The sequence below is a fragment of the Pantherophis guttatus genome, chromosome 4 (genome assembly GCF_059756535.1).
Source record: "Pantherophis guttatus breed Tessera chromosome 4, ASM5975653v1, whole genome shotgun sequence".
Taxonomy (NCBI): domain Eukaryota; kingdom Metazoa; phylum Chordata; class Lepidosauria; order Squamata; family Colubridae; genus Pantherophis; species Pantherophis guttatus.
In genome coordinates this window covers 154,587,652-154,602,198 of record NC_142066.1, presented here as the reverse complement: position 1 = coordinate 154,602,198, position 14,547 = coordinate 154,587,652, and the positions used below count along the sequence as shown (strand labels likewise).

Genomic DNA, 14,547 nt, shown 5'->3' with positions numbered 1-14,547 from the left:
GTTCTGTTATTCAACTTAAAGAAGGCTCTGAATCTGGGAAATATGGAAGGAAAGAGAAGAAGAAGATGCGTAAAAGAAGGTAGATGGACTCAGTTATTGTGGTGATGGGGGCACCATTGGAAGACCTGAAGGCCGGGTTGGAGACAGATCATCTTGAGAAGGTCAGTCTGTCTGGTCACTAAAGGTCCACGATGATGGCTATTCACCATCACCACAGGATCATCCTGGAGAAGGTCAGTCTATCTAGTCATCAACTGTCAACACATCAACAATCATGGATCATCATCCATCAATCAATGCAAAGACCCATCTTCCTTGAGAAGTCCATAATGCTGGGAAAGATGGAAAGAAAGACAAGAAGAGGACAACCAGCAAAAGAGGACAACCAGACTCAGTTACAGTGGCAGTGAGTGCATCATTGGAAGTCTTGAAGGACCAAGACAGATTGTCATGTGGAAGATCGATCTACGTTGGACTCATCACCGACTGGATGGCACGTAATCATTCAACATAAAGTTCACTCTGAGGGAAGACCACAATGGTGGAAAAGGTGGGAGGAAGACAAGAAGAGGACAACCAGCAGCAAGCCAGATGGACTCCATTATGGAAGTGATGGAAGGTCCACTGGAAGTGCTGAAGGATCAGTTTGTGGTCAAATTCTCCTGGAGATGGTCACTAAAAGTCAACATTGACTTTAAGATACACAATCAATCAATCAATTGCTCAGCTCCCTTGTAAAGTCCATTAGGGAGGAAAATATGGAAGGAAAGAGATGAGGAAGACCAGCAGAAGGTGGATGGACTCAGTTACAGTGGAGATGAGACAACCATTGGAAGACCTGAAGGACCAGGTTGGAGACAGATCATCTTGAGAAGGTCAGTCTGTCTGGTCACTAAAGGTCCACGATGATAGCTATTCACCAATCAATCAATGCAAAGTCCCATCTTCTTTAAGAAGTCCACGTTACTGGGAAAATATTTCTTGAGGAGTTAATAATACTGGGAAAGATGGAAGGAAAGAGAAAAAGGGGATGACCAGTAGGAAGGTGGGTAGATTCAGTTACAGTGGTGATGGGGCAACCATTGGAAGACCTGAAGAACCAAGCCGAGAACAGTTTCTCCTGGAGAAGATGCATCTATGTGGTGGTTAACAGTTGACAATGACTTGATGGTGCACATTCTTACCAGTGTATTTTTAATAAACGTTCCCTCTTGATCACATCCATTGATTGATGGATGGATGGATTACATTTCCATGGATCACAGTGGTACTCAGCGAAGTGTGGAGAGAGCCAAAATTACCAATTAAATATGGAAGTAGGTTTTGGAAAGGCCACACCTCAAATTTGGGGCAACTGAAGATTACACGCACCCAGAAGCACACACACACACACACACACACACAAACACACACAGACACACAGTGTAGTATTCTTTGAAGGGGGAAAAATGCAAGGGAATTATTCTTGGGTGGATGTGATATAATGCAAGTAGTCCTTGACTTACGACCACAATTAAGCCCAAAAGGTATGTTGCTAAGTCAGGTATTTGTTAAGTGAATCACTGTAGTTGTTAAATTACTAACATGGTTGGTAAGCGAATCTGGCTTCCCTATTGACTTTGCTTATCAGAAGGTTGCAAAAGGGGATCACGTCACCCTGGGGGGCACTGCGACCGTCATAAATATGAGTCAGTTGCCAAGCGTCCGAATTCTGATCACATGACCATGGGGATGCTGCAACGAAAAGAGCCTGGTGGAGCAGCAGACTAATAGCCTGTTATTAACATTCAGCTGCCTGCAATTACTGCAGGTTCGAATCTCGCCAAGGCTCAAGGTTGACTCAGCCTTCCATCCTTTCTAAGGTAGGTGAAATGAGGACCCAGTTTGTGGGGGCAATAAGCTGACTTTGTATAAAATATACAAAAGTTTGAAGGCTATTGCTTAACGCATTGTAAGCCGCCCTGAGTCTCCGGAGAAGGGCGGCATATAAATTAAATTAAAAATAAATTTTTAAAAAAACGGTCATGTGAAAATTGGTTGTAGGTCACTTTTCCCTGGTGATGGTATAGCTTTGCTCGGCCATAAACGAAGAGCTGTTAAATTGAGGAGTAACCTATACGAAGGCAAACTTTTGGCCCAAGACCTCAGATGCAATGATCCAGAAGCCTGGACTTCGCCATCAAAAACAGTAATGCTGAGCTGGATTTTTGCTTTTGTGGCAGTGGTGGGTTTCAAATTTTTTTACTACCGGTTCCGTGGGTGTGGCTTGGTGGGCGTGGCTCGGTAGGCGTGGCATGGCTTGGTGGGCATGGCTTGGTGGGCTTGGCAGGGGAAGAATACTGTAAAATCCCCATTCCCTCCCCATCAGCTGGGACTTGGGAGGCAGAGAATAGATGGGGGCGGGGGCCAGTCATTTTTACTACCGGTTCTCCGAACTACTCAAAATTTCCGCTACCGGTTCTCCAGAACTGGTCAGAACCTGCTGAAACCTACCTCTGCTTTGTGAGTCATTTTATAAAAATAGCAGCAGTTGTGACAGTTGTAATGGAGCCAAGAGGGGAAAAAAACCAACAAAACTTGAAAAGCGCTTTCTTTAGTCAACAAAAGAATAGATCCCATTATCTGCTTTTGCCAGAGAAGTAAGTGCTGTTCGGTGAAACTAATCATTGTAAGAACAGAGGTGTTTGCCATAGCAGTATTGGTTTACACCTGTGTTTCTCAACATCAGCCACTTTAAGATGTTTGGACTTCAATTCTTAGTATTTCCCAGCTGGCTTCTTGAGTTTTTTGGGTGGGGGTGAAGGGGGGGGGGGTTTAGAGGAAACGGCCCTAAAACCGACATTAATTTTGATCCTCAAAGGGTTACAATTCTAGGAGAGAGGATCCAGAGAGCGAAGGGTGTGTCAGGTGTTAAGAAGAGGGAAAAATAGGAATACGGACGGAAATCAGATCATGGCAGGACAAAACGTACTAGAGTAAAGTTAAGTGTAAAGTATAAAGTAAAGTAAAAAGTAAATATTCAGCAAAGAGTAAAGTAAAAAATAACATAAAGAGTAAAGGAAAGGATAATGTAAAGAGTAAAAGGTAAAGTAAAATAAAGAGTAATATAAACAGGAAAGTAAAAAGGAAAGTACGAAGTAAAAGTAAAGAGTAAAGTAAAAAAAAGCAAAGTAAAGTAAGATTTAAAGCAAGAGCAAAAGCACTTAGACTTATATAACGCTTCATAGTGCTTTTACAGCCCTCTCTAAGCGGTTTACAGAGTCAGCCTATGGCCCCCAACAATCCGGGTCCTCATTTTACCGACCTTGGAAGGATGGAAGGCTGAGTCAGCCTTGAGCCTGGAGAGATTCGAACTGCCAAACTGCTGGTAGCCGGTGATCAGCAGAAGTAGCCTGCAGTACTGCACTCTAACCAGAGGTGGGGTTTCAGCAGGTTCTGACCAGTTCTGGAGAACCGGTAGCGGAAATTTTGAGTAGTTCGGAGAACCGGTAGTAAAAATGACTGGCCCCATCCCCATCTATTCTCTGCCTTCCAAGTCCCAGCTGATCGTGAGGAAATGGGGATTTTGCAGTAACTTTCCCCTGGAGTGGGGAGGGAATGGAGATTTTACAGTATCCTTCCCCTGCCACGCTCACCAAGCCACGCCCACCAAGCCACACCCACAGAATTTTTTTGAAACCCACTACTGACTAACCACTGCACCACCACGGCTCATAAAGAGTAAAATAAAGAGTAAAGTAAAAAGCAAAGTAAAAGTAAAGAATAAAGAATAAAGTAAAAATGCAAAGTAAAGTAAGAAGTAAAGAGTAAAAAGCAAAGTATAAAGTAAAACAAAGAGTAAAGCAAAGAGCAAAGATTAAAGGAAAAATGTAAAGTGCATATAAAGTAAAGGGGAAAAGTAAAGAGTAAAGTAAGGTAAAATAAAAAGTATTATTTTTTATTAAAAAGAGCATTACGGAGGCCGCCTAGTTTTGCACAAAATGAGAAGCACAGAAAGTGGAGAAGTAAAATGATTCACTTCTTGGACCTCAGGAGTTTTCACTTTCTAGAACCTGCAGTTCTATTTCTCTGGGGATTTAATCTCTTTTAGCTTCGGACAACAGGAATGTCTGCATTTTTGGGTGGATAATTGCAAGGGATTGGATTGCACCTTGGATTCCGGCCGTGCCAACATCAACACAAAACAGCTCAAAAAGGGTATTTCTGAGATTTTTTTTCATGCTTCTCCAGTAAATGAAGTTGTCCTCCCTCACTTCAAAACCCATCAAAATACAGGCAAACCCCCTTAATTTTTTATTTTATTTTATTTTGTTATCTCTTCTGTGTACAGTGGTACATTTCAAACTAAGCCCTATTAGGAATATTGGCATGTTTTCAGTTAAATAATCTTTTAATTGATTATAAAGTTCTCATTTAGTAAGAGGAAGAAACTGGAATGACTGGCAAAAACAATTCCTTGAAGACTCAAGTTTTCAAAATCCATGTTTCTCAACTTTGGCAACTTGAAGATGTGTGGATTTCAATTCCCAGAATTCTCAGCAAAGCCGGCTGGAGAATTCTGGGAATGGAAGTCCACACATCTTCAAGGTACCGAGGCCGAGAATTGAGTTGGGAACTATTCAGATTCCAATTTTGCAATTTATAGGTACCCTGTTTTCCCCAAACTAAGACATCCCCTGATAATAAGTCCAATCGGGCTTTTGAGCGCATGGCAGTAAGGCCAAGCGCTTATTTCAGGGTTCAAAAAAATATAAGACAGGGTCTCATTTTCAGGGAAACACGGTAAGTCTTCGACTTACAACAATTCATTAAGTGATTGTTCGAAGCTACAACAAGCACTAAAAAAAGTGACATGACCATTTTTTCCACACTTACGACCGCTGCACCATCTCCATGGTCACGTGATCAAAATTCAAATGCTAACCACCTGGCTCATATTTATGACGGTTGCGGCGTCCTGGGATCACGTGATCTTCTTTTGCAACCTTCTGACAAGCAAAGTCAACAGGGAAGCCAGATTCACTTAACAACCATGTTACCAACTGAACAACTGCAGTGATTTTCTTAGCAACCTGTGTCAGGAAAGGTCGTAAAATGAGGCAAAACTCATTAACAAGTGTCTGGATTAGCAACAGAAATTTTGGGCCCAGTTATGGTTGTTAAATCGAGGATTAGCTGTATTAGGAAAAAAGGATTAGTTGGTTGAAATGGAATTAAGGAGAAAACTGGCGTAGAGAACAAGGCAAAGGACACAGAGAGGTATAGGCCGAAAGAGCAAATGTTTGTGTTTGACTTCAGCGACAACCAAAATCTTGTTAGCTCAACTCAAACAAAGTCCTCCTCATGAGTTACTTGATGGATTGATTAGCTTGGGATAACAGAATAAGAGAGTTGGAAGGGTCCTGGGAGGTCTTCTAGTCCAACCCCTTGCTCAGTCAGGAAACCCTATACCAGAGATGGCTAACCTTTTCTGGATCGAATGCCCAAAACATGCGCACATGTGCACCCGTGCGCCCGAATGTACATGCATGCACCCAATTCCCCCGAATGCAATTTGCGCACGGCTCCCGTCAATGCGCCCCGCTCCCATGCATGGGCACGCACGCCTCCTCCCCCATGTGCGTATGTCCCCACACACATGCCCCGCCCTCCACCCCCCGCAGCAGAGACCCGAAGACCAGCCGGCCACCTGGAGGCGCACGCACAAGGGCGCCGGAGCTGAACTGAGGCGATGGCACACGTGCCCACAGAGAGGGTGCTGTAGGTTCACCATCATGATCCTATACCATTTCAGACAAATGGTTGTCCAATCTCATCTGAAAAACTTTCAGTGTTGGAGTACACACAACTTCTGGAAGCAACTTTTCCACTGGTTAGTTGTTCTCATTGTTAGGAAATTTCTCCTTAGTTCTAGGTTGCTTCTCTCCTTGATTAGTTTCCATCCGTTGCTGCTTCTCCTGACTTCAGGAGCTTTGGAGAATAGCTTGACTCCTTCTTCTTTGTGGAAGCCCCTCAAATATTGGAAGACTGCTATCATGTCTCCCCTAGTCCTTCTCTTCATTAAACTAGACATACCCAGTTCCTGCAACCGATCTTCATGTTTTAGCCTCCAGTCCCCTAATCTTCTTTGTTGCTCTTCTCTGCACTCTTCCTAGAGTCTCCACATCTTTTTTACATCGTGGCGACCAAAACTGAATGCCATATTCCAAGTGTGGCCTTCCCAAGGCCTTATAAAGTGGTATTAACACTTCACGTGATCTTGATTCTATCTCTCTGTTTATGCAGCCCAGGATTGTGTTGGCTTTTTTGGCAGCTGCTGCACACGGCTGGCTCTTCATAGGTTCTTCATATGTTTTAACCTCCAGTCCCCTAATCTTCTTTCTTGCTCTTCTCTGCACTCTTTCTAGACTCTTTTTTACATCGTGGCGACCAAAACTGGTTGCAGTATTCCAAGTTTGGTCTTAACAGAGGCCTTAAAAAGCTGTACCAACACTTCACAATGTTTCAGACAAAGGGCGGCGTTAACACCAACTTTTCCACAAGTCTTCCCCATACCTGGCAGACGTCGTAATGCTCAAAGAGCGACAGCAAGCCCAGGTCGCTACGGCCACTGATGCCTTTCAGGATAGTGATGTTGCCGTTTCCTGAGTCCAGCTCCATCACATCGTTGAAGACATTGGATACGGCCTTGCCGGTCAGTAGCAAGTTGACCAGTTCCTAGTTTCAGGAGAAGAAAACAAGTGGATGGATTAGGCACTGAACGGACTGAGATAGGCTCATTTAACTCCAAATCAGCCTTTCCCTGAAATGAATTTAGGTAAAAGGAGAAACGTTCTTCCAGTTTTTGGTATAGCTTAATTACAGGTAGTCCTCCACTTACAGCAGTTCGTTTAATGACCGTTCAAAGTTACAGCGGCAGTGAAAAATGTGACTTATTACTGTTTTTCCACACTTACAACCATTGCAGCATCCCCATGGGAAGGGATCAAAATTCAGACGCTTGGAAACTGACTCAAGTTTATGACGGTTGCCATATCCCGGGGTCATGTGAGCCCCTTTTTTTGTGACCTTCTGACAAGCCAAGTAAATGGGAAAGCCTGATTCACTTAACAACCATGTTACATTCAGCGATTCATTTAACCACTGTGGCAAGGAAGGCCATAAAATTGGGCAAAACTCACTTAACATATGTCTCGTTTACCAACGGAAATGTTGGGCTCAATTGTGGCTGTAAGTCGAGGACTATCTGTCATAGATGACAATACGGGTAGTAGTCCTTGACGTATGATCACATTTAAGTCCCAAATTTCTGTTTGCTAAGTGAGACAGTTGTTAAGTGAATTTTGCCCCGTGGTGGATGAACAGGGAATGTTTGGTGAATATGTCTGAAGTTGAGTATTTCTAACGTTCACTTGAGAAAAGAAATATTAAAAGTAGCGACATCCAACTTTAATCACAGCAGATACAAAAAACCACCTTAGTGATCCTATATTTCCTAAAAGTTACAAGCACCTTCTTCCCATAATCCACCCGACGTGCAAATCCACAAATTTCTTCTCTTCCTCTTTCTCATTTTTTACTTTTCTCTTCTTTTCTTTTTCTTCTCCCCTTTCCCTCCTCTCTCCCTCCCTTTTCCTTTTTAATTAACTTTATGTTGTCTTTTTGACAACGTTTTTAATTCATTGGAATTATTCTTTTGAAAGAAAAAAAAGATCTGTCTATTTCTGTTTCTGTTCACATGACAAATAAATCAAAATACATCTAAAGGCATGATTGATGTAATTGTTGATGAGTGAAAGACAGAAGAGTGATGAGAAGTTATGAATATGGGACAGACTGATTGATTGATTGATTGATTGATTGATTGATTGCAAGGGGTGAATGCACCAAGACCAGATCCTGGATGATAAAATGGAAGAAAAGCATAGAAGAAATTAAAATGAAAGTGGAATTACAGGTAGTCCTTGACTTATGATCACAACCGACCCCAAAATTTCTGTTACTAAGTGAAACATTTATTAAGTGAATTTTGCCCCATTTAACGACTTTTCTTGCCACAGTTGCTAAGTGAATCCTTGCAGTGGTTAAATTAGTGACACAGTTGTTATGTCTTCTCCATCGACTTTCCTTATCAGAAGGTCACAAAAGGGGATCACGTGACTCCCCCGGGACATGGCAACTGTCATAAATATAAGCCAGTTGGCGAGGATCCAAATTTTGATCACATGATCATGGGGATGCTGCCATGGGATGTAAGTGTGAAAAACGGTCATAAGTCACTATTTTTCAGTGCCGTTGTTATTATTATTATTATTATTTATTGAATTTCTATACCGCCCTACTCCCGAGGGACTCAGGGCGGTGCACAGCCATGAAATAAAACACATAAATATACAAAATTTAAAATCGAATAAAATGAATTAAATAAATTTGGCTGAATTAATATCCAATTTAAAATACCCATATTTTAAAATCCATTAAAAATTTAGAATTTACACTTAAAAGGGGGAAGATTTAGGCGAGGCCAGCTTGATGAAACAAAAGCGTCTTCAACTCGCGGCGGAAGGTGCGCAGATCCGGAATCCTCCGTATCTCTGGGGGGAGCTCATTCCAGATCGTCGGTGCCCCCACAGAGAAGGCTCTCCCCCTAGGGGCCGACAGCCGACATTGTTTGGCCGACGGCACCTGGAGGAGCCCCTCTCTGTGGGAGCGTACTGGTCGGTGGGAGGCTGTTGATGGTAGTAGGCGGTCCCGTAAGTAACCAGGTCCCAAGCCATGGAGCGCTTTAAAGGTGGTAACCAGAACCTTGAAGCGCACCCGGAAGACCACCGGGAGCCAGTGCAGCTCGCGCAGGAGAGGTGTTACATGGAAGCTCCATGTTGCTCCCATAACCACCCGCGCGGCCGCACTCTGCGCCAGTTGGAGCCTCCGGGTGCACCTCAAGGGGAGCCCCATGTAGAGAGCATTACAATAGTCCAGACGAGAGGTGACGAGGGCATGAGTGACTGTGCGTAACGAGTCCCGATCTAGAAAGGGACGCAACTGGCGAATCAGGCGAACCTGATGAAAAATCCTCCCGGTCACGGCCGTCAAGTGCTCTTCTAAAGACAGCCGTGAGTCCAGGAGGACGCCCAAGTTACGAGCCCTTTCTGTGGGGGCCAATGATTCGCCCCCAATAGCCAGTGATGGCGCCAGCTGACTATATCGGGACGTCGGAAACCACAGCCACTCGGTCTTGGATGGGTTGAGCCTGAGCCCGTTTCTCCCCATCCAGATCCGCACGGCCTCCAGGCACTGGGACATCACTTCAAGGGCATCGTTGGGGTGGTCTGGGGTGGAGATGTACAGCTGGGTGTCATCAGCGTACAGATGGTACTTCACCCCGAAACCACGGATGATCTCGCCCAGCGGCTTTACATAAATGTTGAACAGAAGGGGCGAGAGAACCGATCCCTGCGGCACCCCACATATAAGGGGCCTCGGGGTCGATCTCTGCCCCCCTGTCAACACAGACTGCGACCGGTCAGAGAGAAAGGAGGAGAACCACCGTAAAACGGTGCCTCCCACCCCCAACCCTGTTACTCTGAACAGTCACTCAATGAGCTGTTGTAAGTTACAAAACAGCAGTCTGTTTTGTGACTTACAACAGTTCATTGAGGAGGGGAAAAATACAAGCCCTCGGTCAGGGGTCAGCAACCTGCGGCTCTGGAGCCGCATGTGGCTCTTTCATCCCTCTGCTGCAGCTCCCTGTTGCCAGTCAGCTCCAGAATTGATAGGCTTTCGGTTAGGACAGGTAGAGGAAAAAGGACGCCGTGCGAGGAGGAGACTCTATCGTGAGGGAACCGGACTTCCAGTCAGCTCCACAATTGATAGGGCTTTCGGTTAGGACAGGTAGAGGAAAAAGGACGCTGTGTGAGGAGGAGACTCTATCGTGAGGGGACCGGACTTCCAGTCAGCTCCAGAATTGATAGGGCTTTCGGTTAGGACAGGTAGAGGAAAAAGGACGCCGTGTGAGGAGGAGACTCTATCGTGAGGGAACCGGACTTCCAGTCAGCTCCAGAATTGATAGGGCTTTCGGTTAGGACAGGTAGAGGAAAAAGGACGCTGTGTGAGGAGGAGACTCTATCGTGAGGGAACCGGACTTCCAGTCAGCTCCAGAATTGATAGGCTTTCGGTTAGGACAGGTAGAGGAAAAAGGACGCCGTGTGAGGAGGAGACTCTATCGTGAGGGAACCGGACTTCCAGTCAGCTCCAGAATTGATAGGGCTTTCGGTTAGGACAGGTAGAGGAAAAAGGACGCCGTGCGAGGAGGAGACTCTATCGTGAGGGAACCGGACTTCCAGTCAGCTCCACAATTGATAGGGCTTTCGGTTAGGACAGGTAGAGGAAAAAGGACGCTGTGTGAGGAGGAGACTCTATCGTGAGGGGACCGGACTTCCAGTCAGCTCCACAATTGATAGGGCTTTCGGTTAGGACAGGTAGAGGAAAAAGGACGCTGTGCGAGGAGGAGACTCTATCGTGAGGGAACCGGACTTCCAGTCAGCTCCACAATTGATAGGGCTTTCGTTAGGACAGGTAGAGGAAAAAGGACGCCGTGTGAGGAGGAGACTCTATCGTGAGAGAACCGGACTTCCAGTCAGCTCCAGAATTGAACGGGGAGGTTCTGGTTAGGACCTTTCTGGCTCTTTGAGCTTTTAAGGTTGCCGACTCCTGTTTTAGGTGAACAAAGAAGACAGATTCATCAGCCATCCAAAGGAACGGAAAACAGACATAAAGGAGAACCAGTTTGTTCCAGTGATTGAGGCACCAGGCTACAGACTGGGAGAGACTAGGAGAGCTTTTGCCTTGCCTTAGCCAAGAAAGCTGGCTGGGTGACTTTGGGCCTATCACTCTCCCTTAGTCTCTAATCCACCTTAAAGGTTGGTTGTTGTGAGGAAAATAAGAGGAGGGAAGTGTGTTGGATACAGAGCCTTGGTAGTATAGTGGTCTAAAGCACCCTGTTATTAAGAACAGCTGTCTGCAATTATTGCAAGTTCGAATCTCCCCAGGCTCAAGGTTGACTCAGCCTTCCATCCTTTCTAAGGTAGGTAAATTGAGGACCCAGTTTGTGGGGGCAATAAGCTGACTTTGTATAAATATACAAAAGGATGAAGGCTATTGCTTAGCGCATTGTAAGCCGCCCTGAGTCTCCGGAGAAGGGCGGCATATAAATCAAATTAAAAAAAAAAACAAAACAATGTTTGCCACCTTCAATTATTTCTAAAATGTTAAAGTGGAATGTAAAATGTTTAATGTGGAAAATAAAATAAAATAAAAAATAATAAAATAAAAGATAATAAAATAAAATATAATATAAAATAATAAAATATAATATAATGAAATATAAAATAAAATAATAAAATGAAAAAATATAAAATAATAAAATTAAATTAAAATTAAAAAAATTAAATTAAAATATAAAATAATATTAAAAATTAAAAATTAAAAATTAAATTAATTAAATTAAATTAAATTAAATTAAATTAAATTAAATTAAAACCAGGTCATACCTTAACTTCCTAAAAATGTGTCACAAACCAACCATATTTGAATCTTTCTGTAAAAGTAAGAAGGTGGCAGATTGAATGTGCAGCGACGTACCACAGAAGGGGCCACCACCGAGAAGTCTGCATTATGGGGCCCCTATGAGTTCAATCGCCTCTAGGAGAGGAGCTCAGCAAGTTGATGACCCTTCCAGAGTGACACTGTTTTTCGGTTTTGAGTGTGGCACGTGTTAGCCAGGGATCACCGAAGTGGCTGGCTGCCTCTGAAAAGAATTTTTTCAGGCGGTGTTATCTTACCCACGGGACGCCTGAATGCCTGTCAGAAGTCGAGGGAGGTTCTTTTCCTGTCCCTATGCGGTTTATTCGCTCACGGAAATCGAGCCGCCGAGCCGCCGACCTCAGTGGAGCACAGGCTCTGCATTTTACCACGTAAGCCACTGCAGCCCCAGATCAGTGACACTGATCAGGTAATTTATCCTCGTGTGGGACCTGGTATTGCAGCTTTCCTTGACTTGACCCCTTGACAACTAACAACTCCAGATGGACTGGTTCTTTGGTTGCACCGCCAACTCATGGTCCCTGCTCGGCTGTTTACCTGCGTGCAGTATCCGTGTGCACCAATCAGTGTGTTTGTGGTGACATCCACATCTCCACGGATTCTGTTGGGGAGAAAAACAAGATCCTCATCAAAATTAAATGTACGAAACTGGTGTGTCTTTCTCCTTTTTCTGCTTGAAATCTGGTTATCTCCCTCGGAAGGTCAACGTTTCTGTTGATAATCGAGACAGCGGTTAAGTTAAGTTTTGTCCAGTGGTGGAATTCCAATTTTTTAATACCGGTTCTGTGGGCGTGGCTTTGGTGGGCGTGGCAAGGGAAGGATACTGCAAAATCTCCATTCCCACCCCACTCCAGGGGGAAGGATATTGCAAAATCTCCATTCCCACCCCACTCCAGAGGAAGGATACAGCAAAATCCCCATTCCCTCCCCACTCCTGGGCGAAGGATACTGCAAAATCTCCATTCCCACCCCACTCGGGGGCCAGCCAGAGGTGGTAATTGCCGGTTCTCCGAACTGCTCAAAATTTCCACTACTGGTTCTCCAGAACCTGTCAGAACCTGCTGAATAGCAACCCTGGTTTTGCCCCATTTCACGACCAAGCAACCGGATTTTGATAACGTGACCACGGGGAATGCTGCAACAGTCGTAAGTGTGAAAAACAGCCCCAAGTCCCTTTTTTCGGTGCCGCTGTAACTTCGAATGGTCAGTAAACGAATGGTCATAAGTCGAGGACTACCTGTAATGAAAGGCGTGGGTGACCTTGAGGGACATGGGAAGGAGATGCTGCAGAGAAAAAACAGTCAGATAAGGAGCCTGCAGTCATTAAACTGTGAGAGGAAAAAACTTGGAAGGTCTCATCCCGAGCAGTTAAAATGGAAGAGGGAAGTTTGTATTATCAGACCTCCAGGATTTTGTTAATGTAGCCTTGCAATGAAATAGATTATTATAGATTATTATAGATTATAAATTAGTTCACCTAGCTGTGTTTCCTATCTATTTTACCTGACTGGGCTGATATTTAATCCCAGGGATTTGGGGTTTACATTGTGAGAGGGCAGATTCCTCTTAACAGCATCCTGTTAGTTCTGCCATCATATCAAACAATCAATTCCTGCTTAAATTGCAAGGAAGTAATTTTTTTCCCCCGCTTGGATGTCAGGAAGAATGTTCTAATGGTTAAGTACAGTAGTGGTCAAAATTGTGGAAACCTTTTGGGAAAAGTGTATTTTCTAAAACTAGCTAATAACACCACTTTTTTTTTTGAAGTAAAAAAACCATAAAATTATATATCAATGGAAAGATAATTTAATCAAGAATGCAGTGCAATAACTTTTATGAAGGATTTGCTATTAGAATAGCAGTTACTGTATAAAGAAGAAAAACACATAGAAAAAATGAGATATACAAAAATGATCATCATAGAAAAAAACGAGATACAAAAAAAATGATCACCATGTCAGTTAATATTTAGTTGGGTAACCTTCCCATGGAGTGAAGCAAGTCTTTTAGTTCTGCAGCTGTTATCATGTGAAACCAAGATTGAATGATGGCTTCTATAAACTGGGTTTTATTGCTGGGTCGCTTCTGACTAACAAGTTTCTTTAGTTGGCTCCATAGATTTCCAATTGGGTGAAGGTCTGGGCTATTCCCAGGCCATTCCAGCAGTGGAATAGGATTATCTTAAAACTTCAAAAAAAAGTGGTGTTATTAGCCATCAAACCTCAAAAATACACTTTTCCCAAAAGGTTTCCACAATTTTGGCCACTATTGTATCTATTGTAGTTCTCAGGTCATGATTTCCCGAAAGGTACATACTGCAAGCCCCTTTGTTATTTTTTTTAAAAAAGAAATTAAATAAATATTTAAACATTTTCACTCAAAAAGAAAAATGAATCCAAACTACAGGATACATTTTCAAAAGTCAACTGGACTTCCTTGGGGTTTCTTTCTTCCCTGAAGATGTTTCTCTTCTCATCCGAGAAGCTTCTTCAGTTCTGACTGAATGGTGGAAGTGGAAGCCTCAACAACTCTCAGAGAGAGCACTAATGACCAGATGACTGCAAGGAATATAAATCCTCCCATCCACCACCACTCGGTCATAACTGAAGAAGCTTCTTGGATGAAAAATTGGGGAAGCCAAAGATAAATTTAATCTCTTTTTAATGTATTTTAATATTTGTATTGTGTGTTTTTAATTTTGGCTGTTCACCGCCCCGAGTCCTTCGGGAGAGGGGGCGGTATAAAAATTTAAAAAATAAATAAATAAATAATTTTTTTTTTTTTTTTTAAAGGGAAATGTTTTCAAGGAATAAAACCAAGAATGTGCAGCTGATTTTTGAAAAGCAACTTTGAGAGCTGATGGTAAGAGATGATCCTAACGGAATAGACTGTCTAATGTACTTTTGTTCAAATTTGGCAACTTTAAAATGGATGCATTCCAACTTC

The 14,547-nt window shown here is 43.4% G+C and overlaps 1 protein-coding gene across 3 annotated transcripts in view; it reads right to left on the bottom strand.

Moving 5' to 3' along the window:
- MINDY4 (MINDY lysine 48 deubiquitinase 4) overlaps positions 1-14,547 on the bottom strand; it is a 104,495-nt gene that overhangs the window by 16,642 nt on the left and 73,306 nt on the right. For all 3 annotated transcript variants that reach the window (XM_087893122.1, XM_087893120.1, XM_087893121.1), the window contains exons 14-15: positions 12,139-12,202; positions 6,556-6,717 (exon numbers count right to left, since the gene is read on the bottom strand). In XM_087893122.1, the coding sequence (XP_087749248.1) occupies positions 6,556-6,717; positions 12,139-12,202 (226 nt within the window). The remainder of the gene's footprint in view (positions 1-6,555; positions 6,718-12,138; positions 12,203-14,547) is intronic.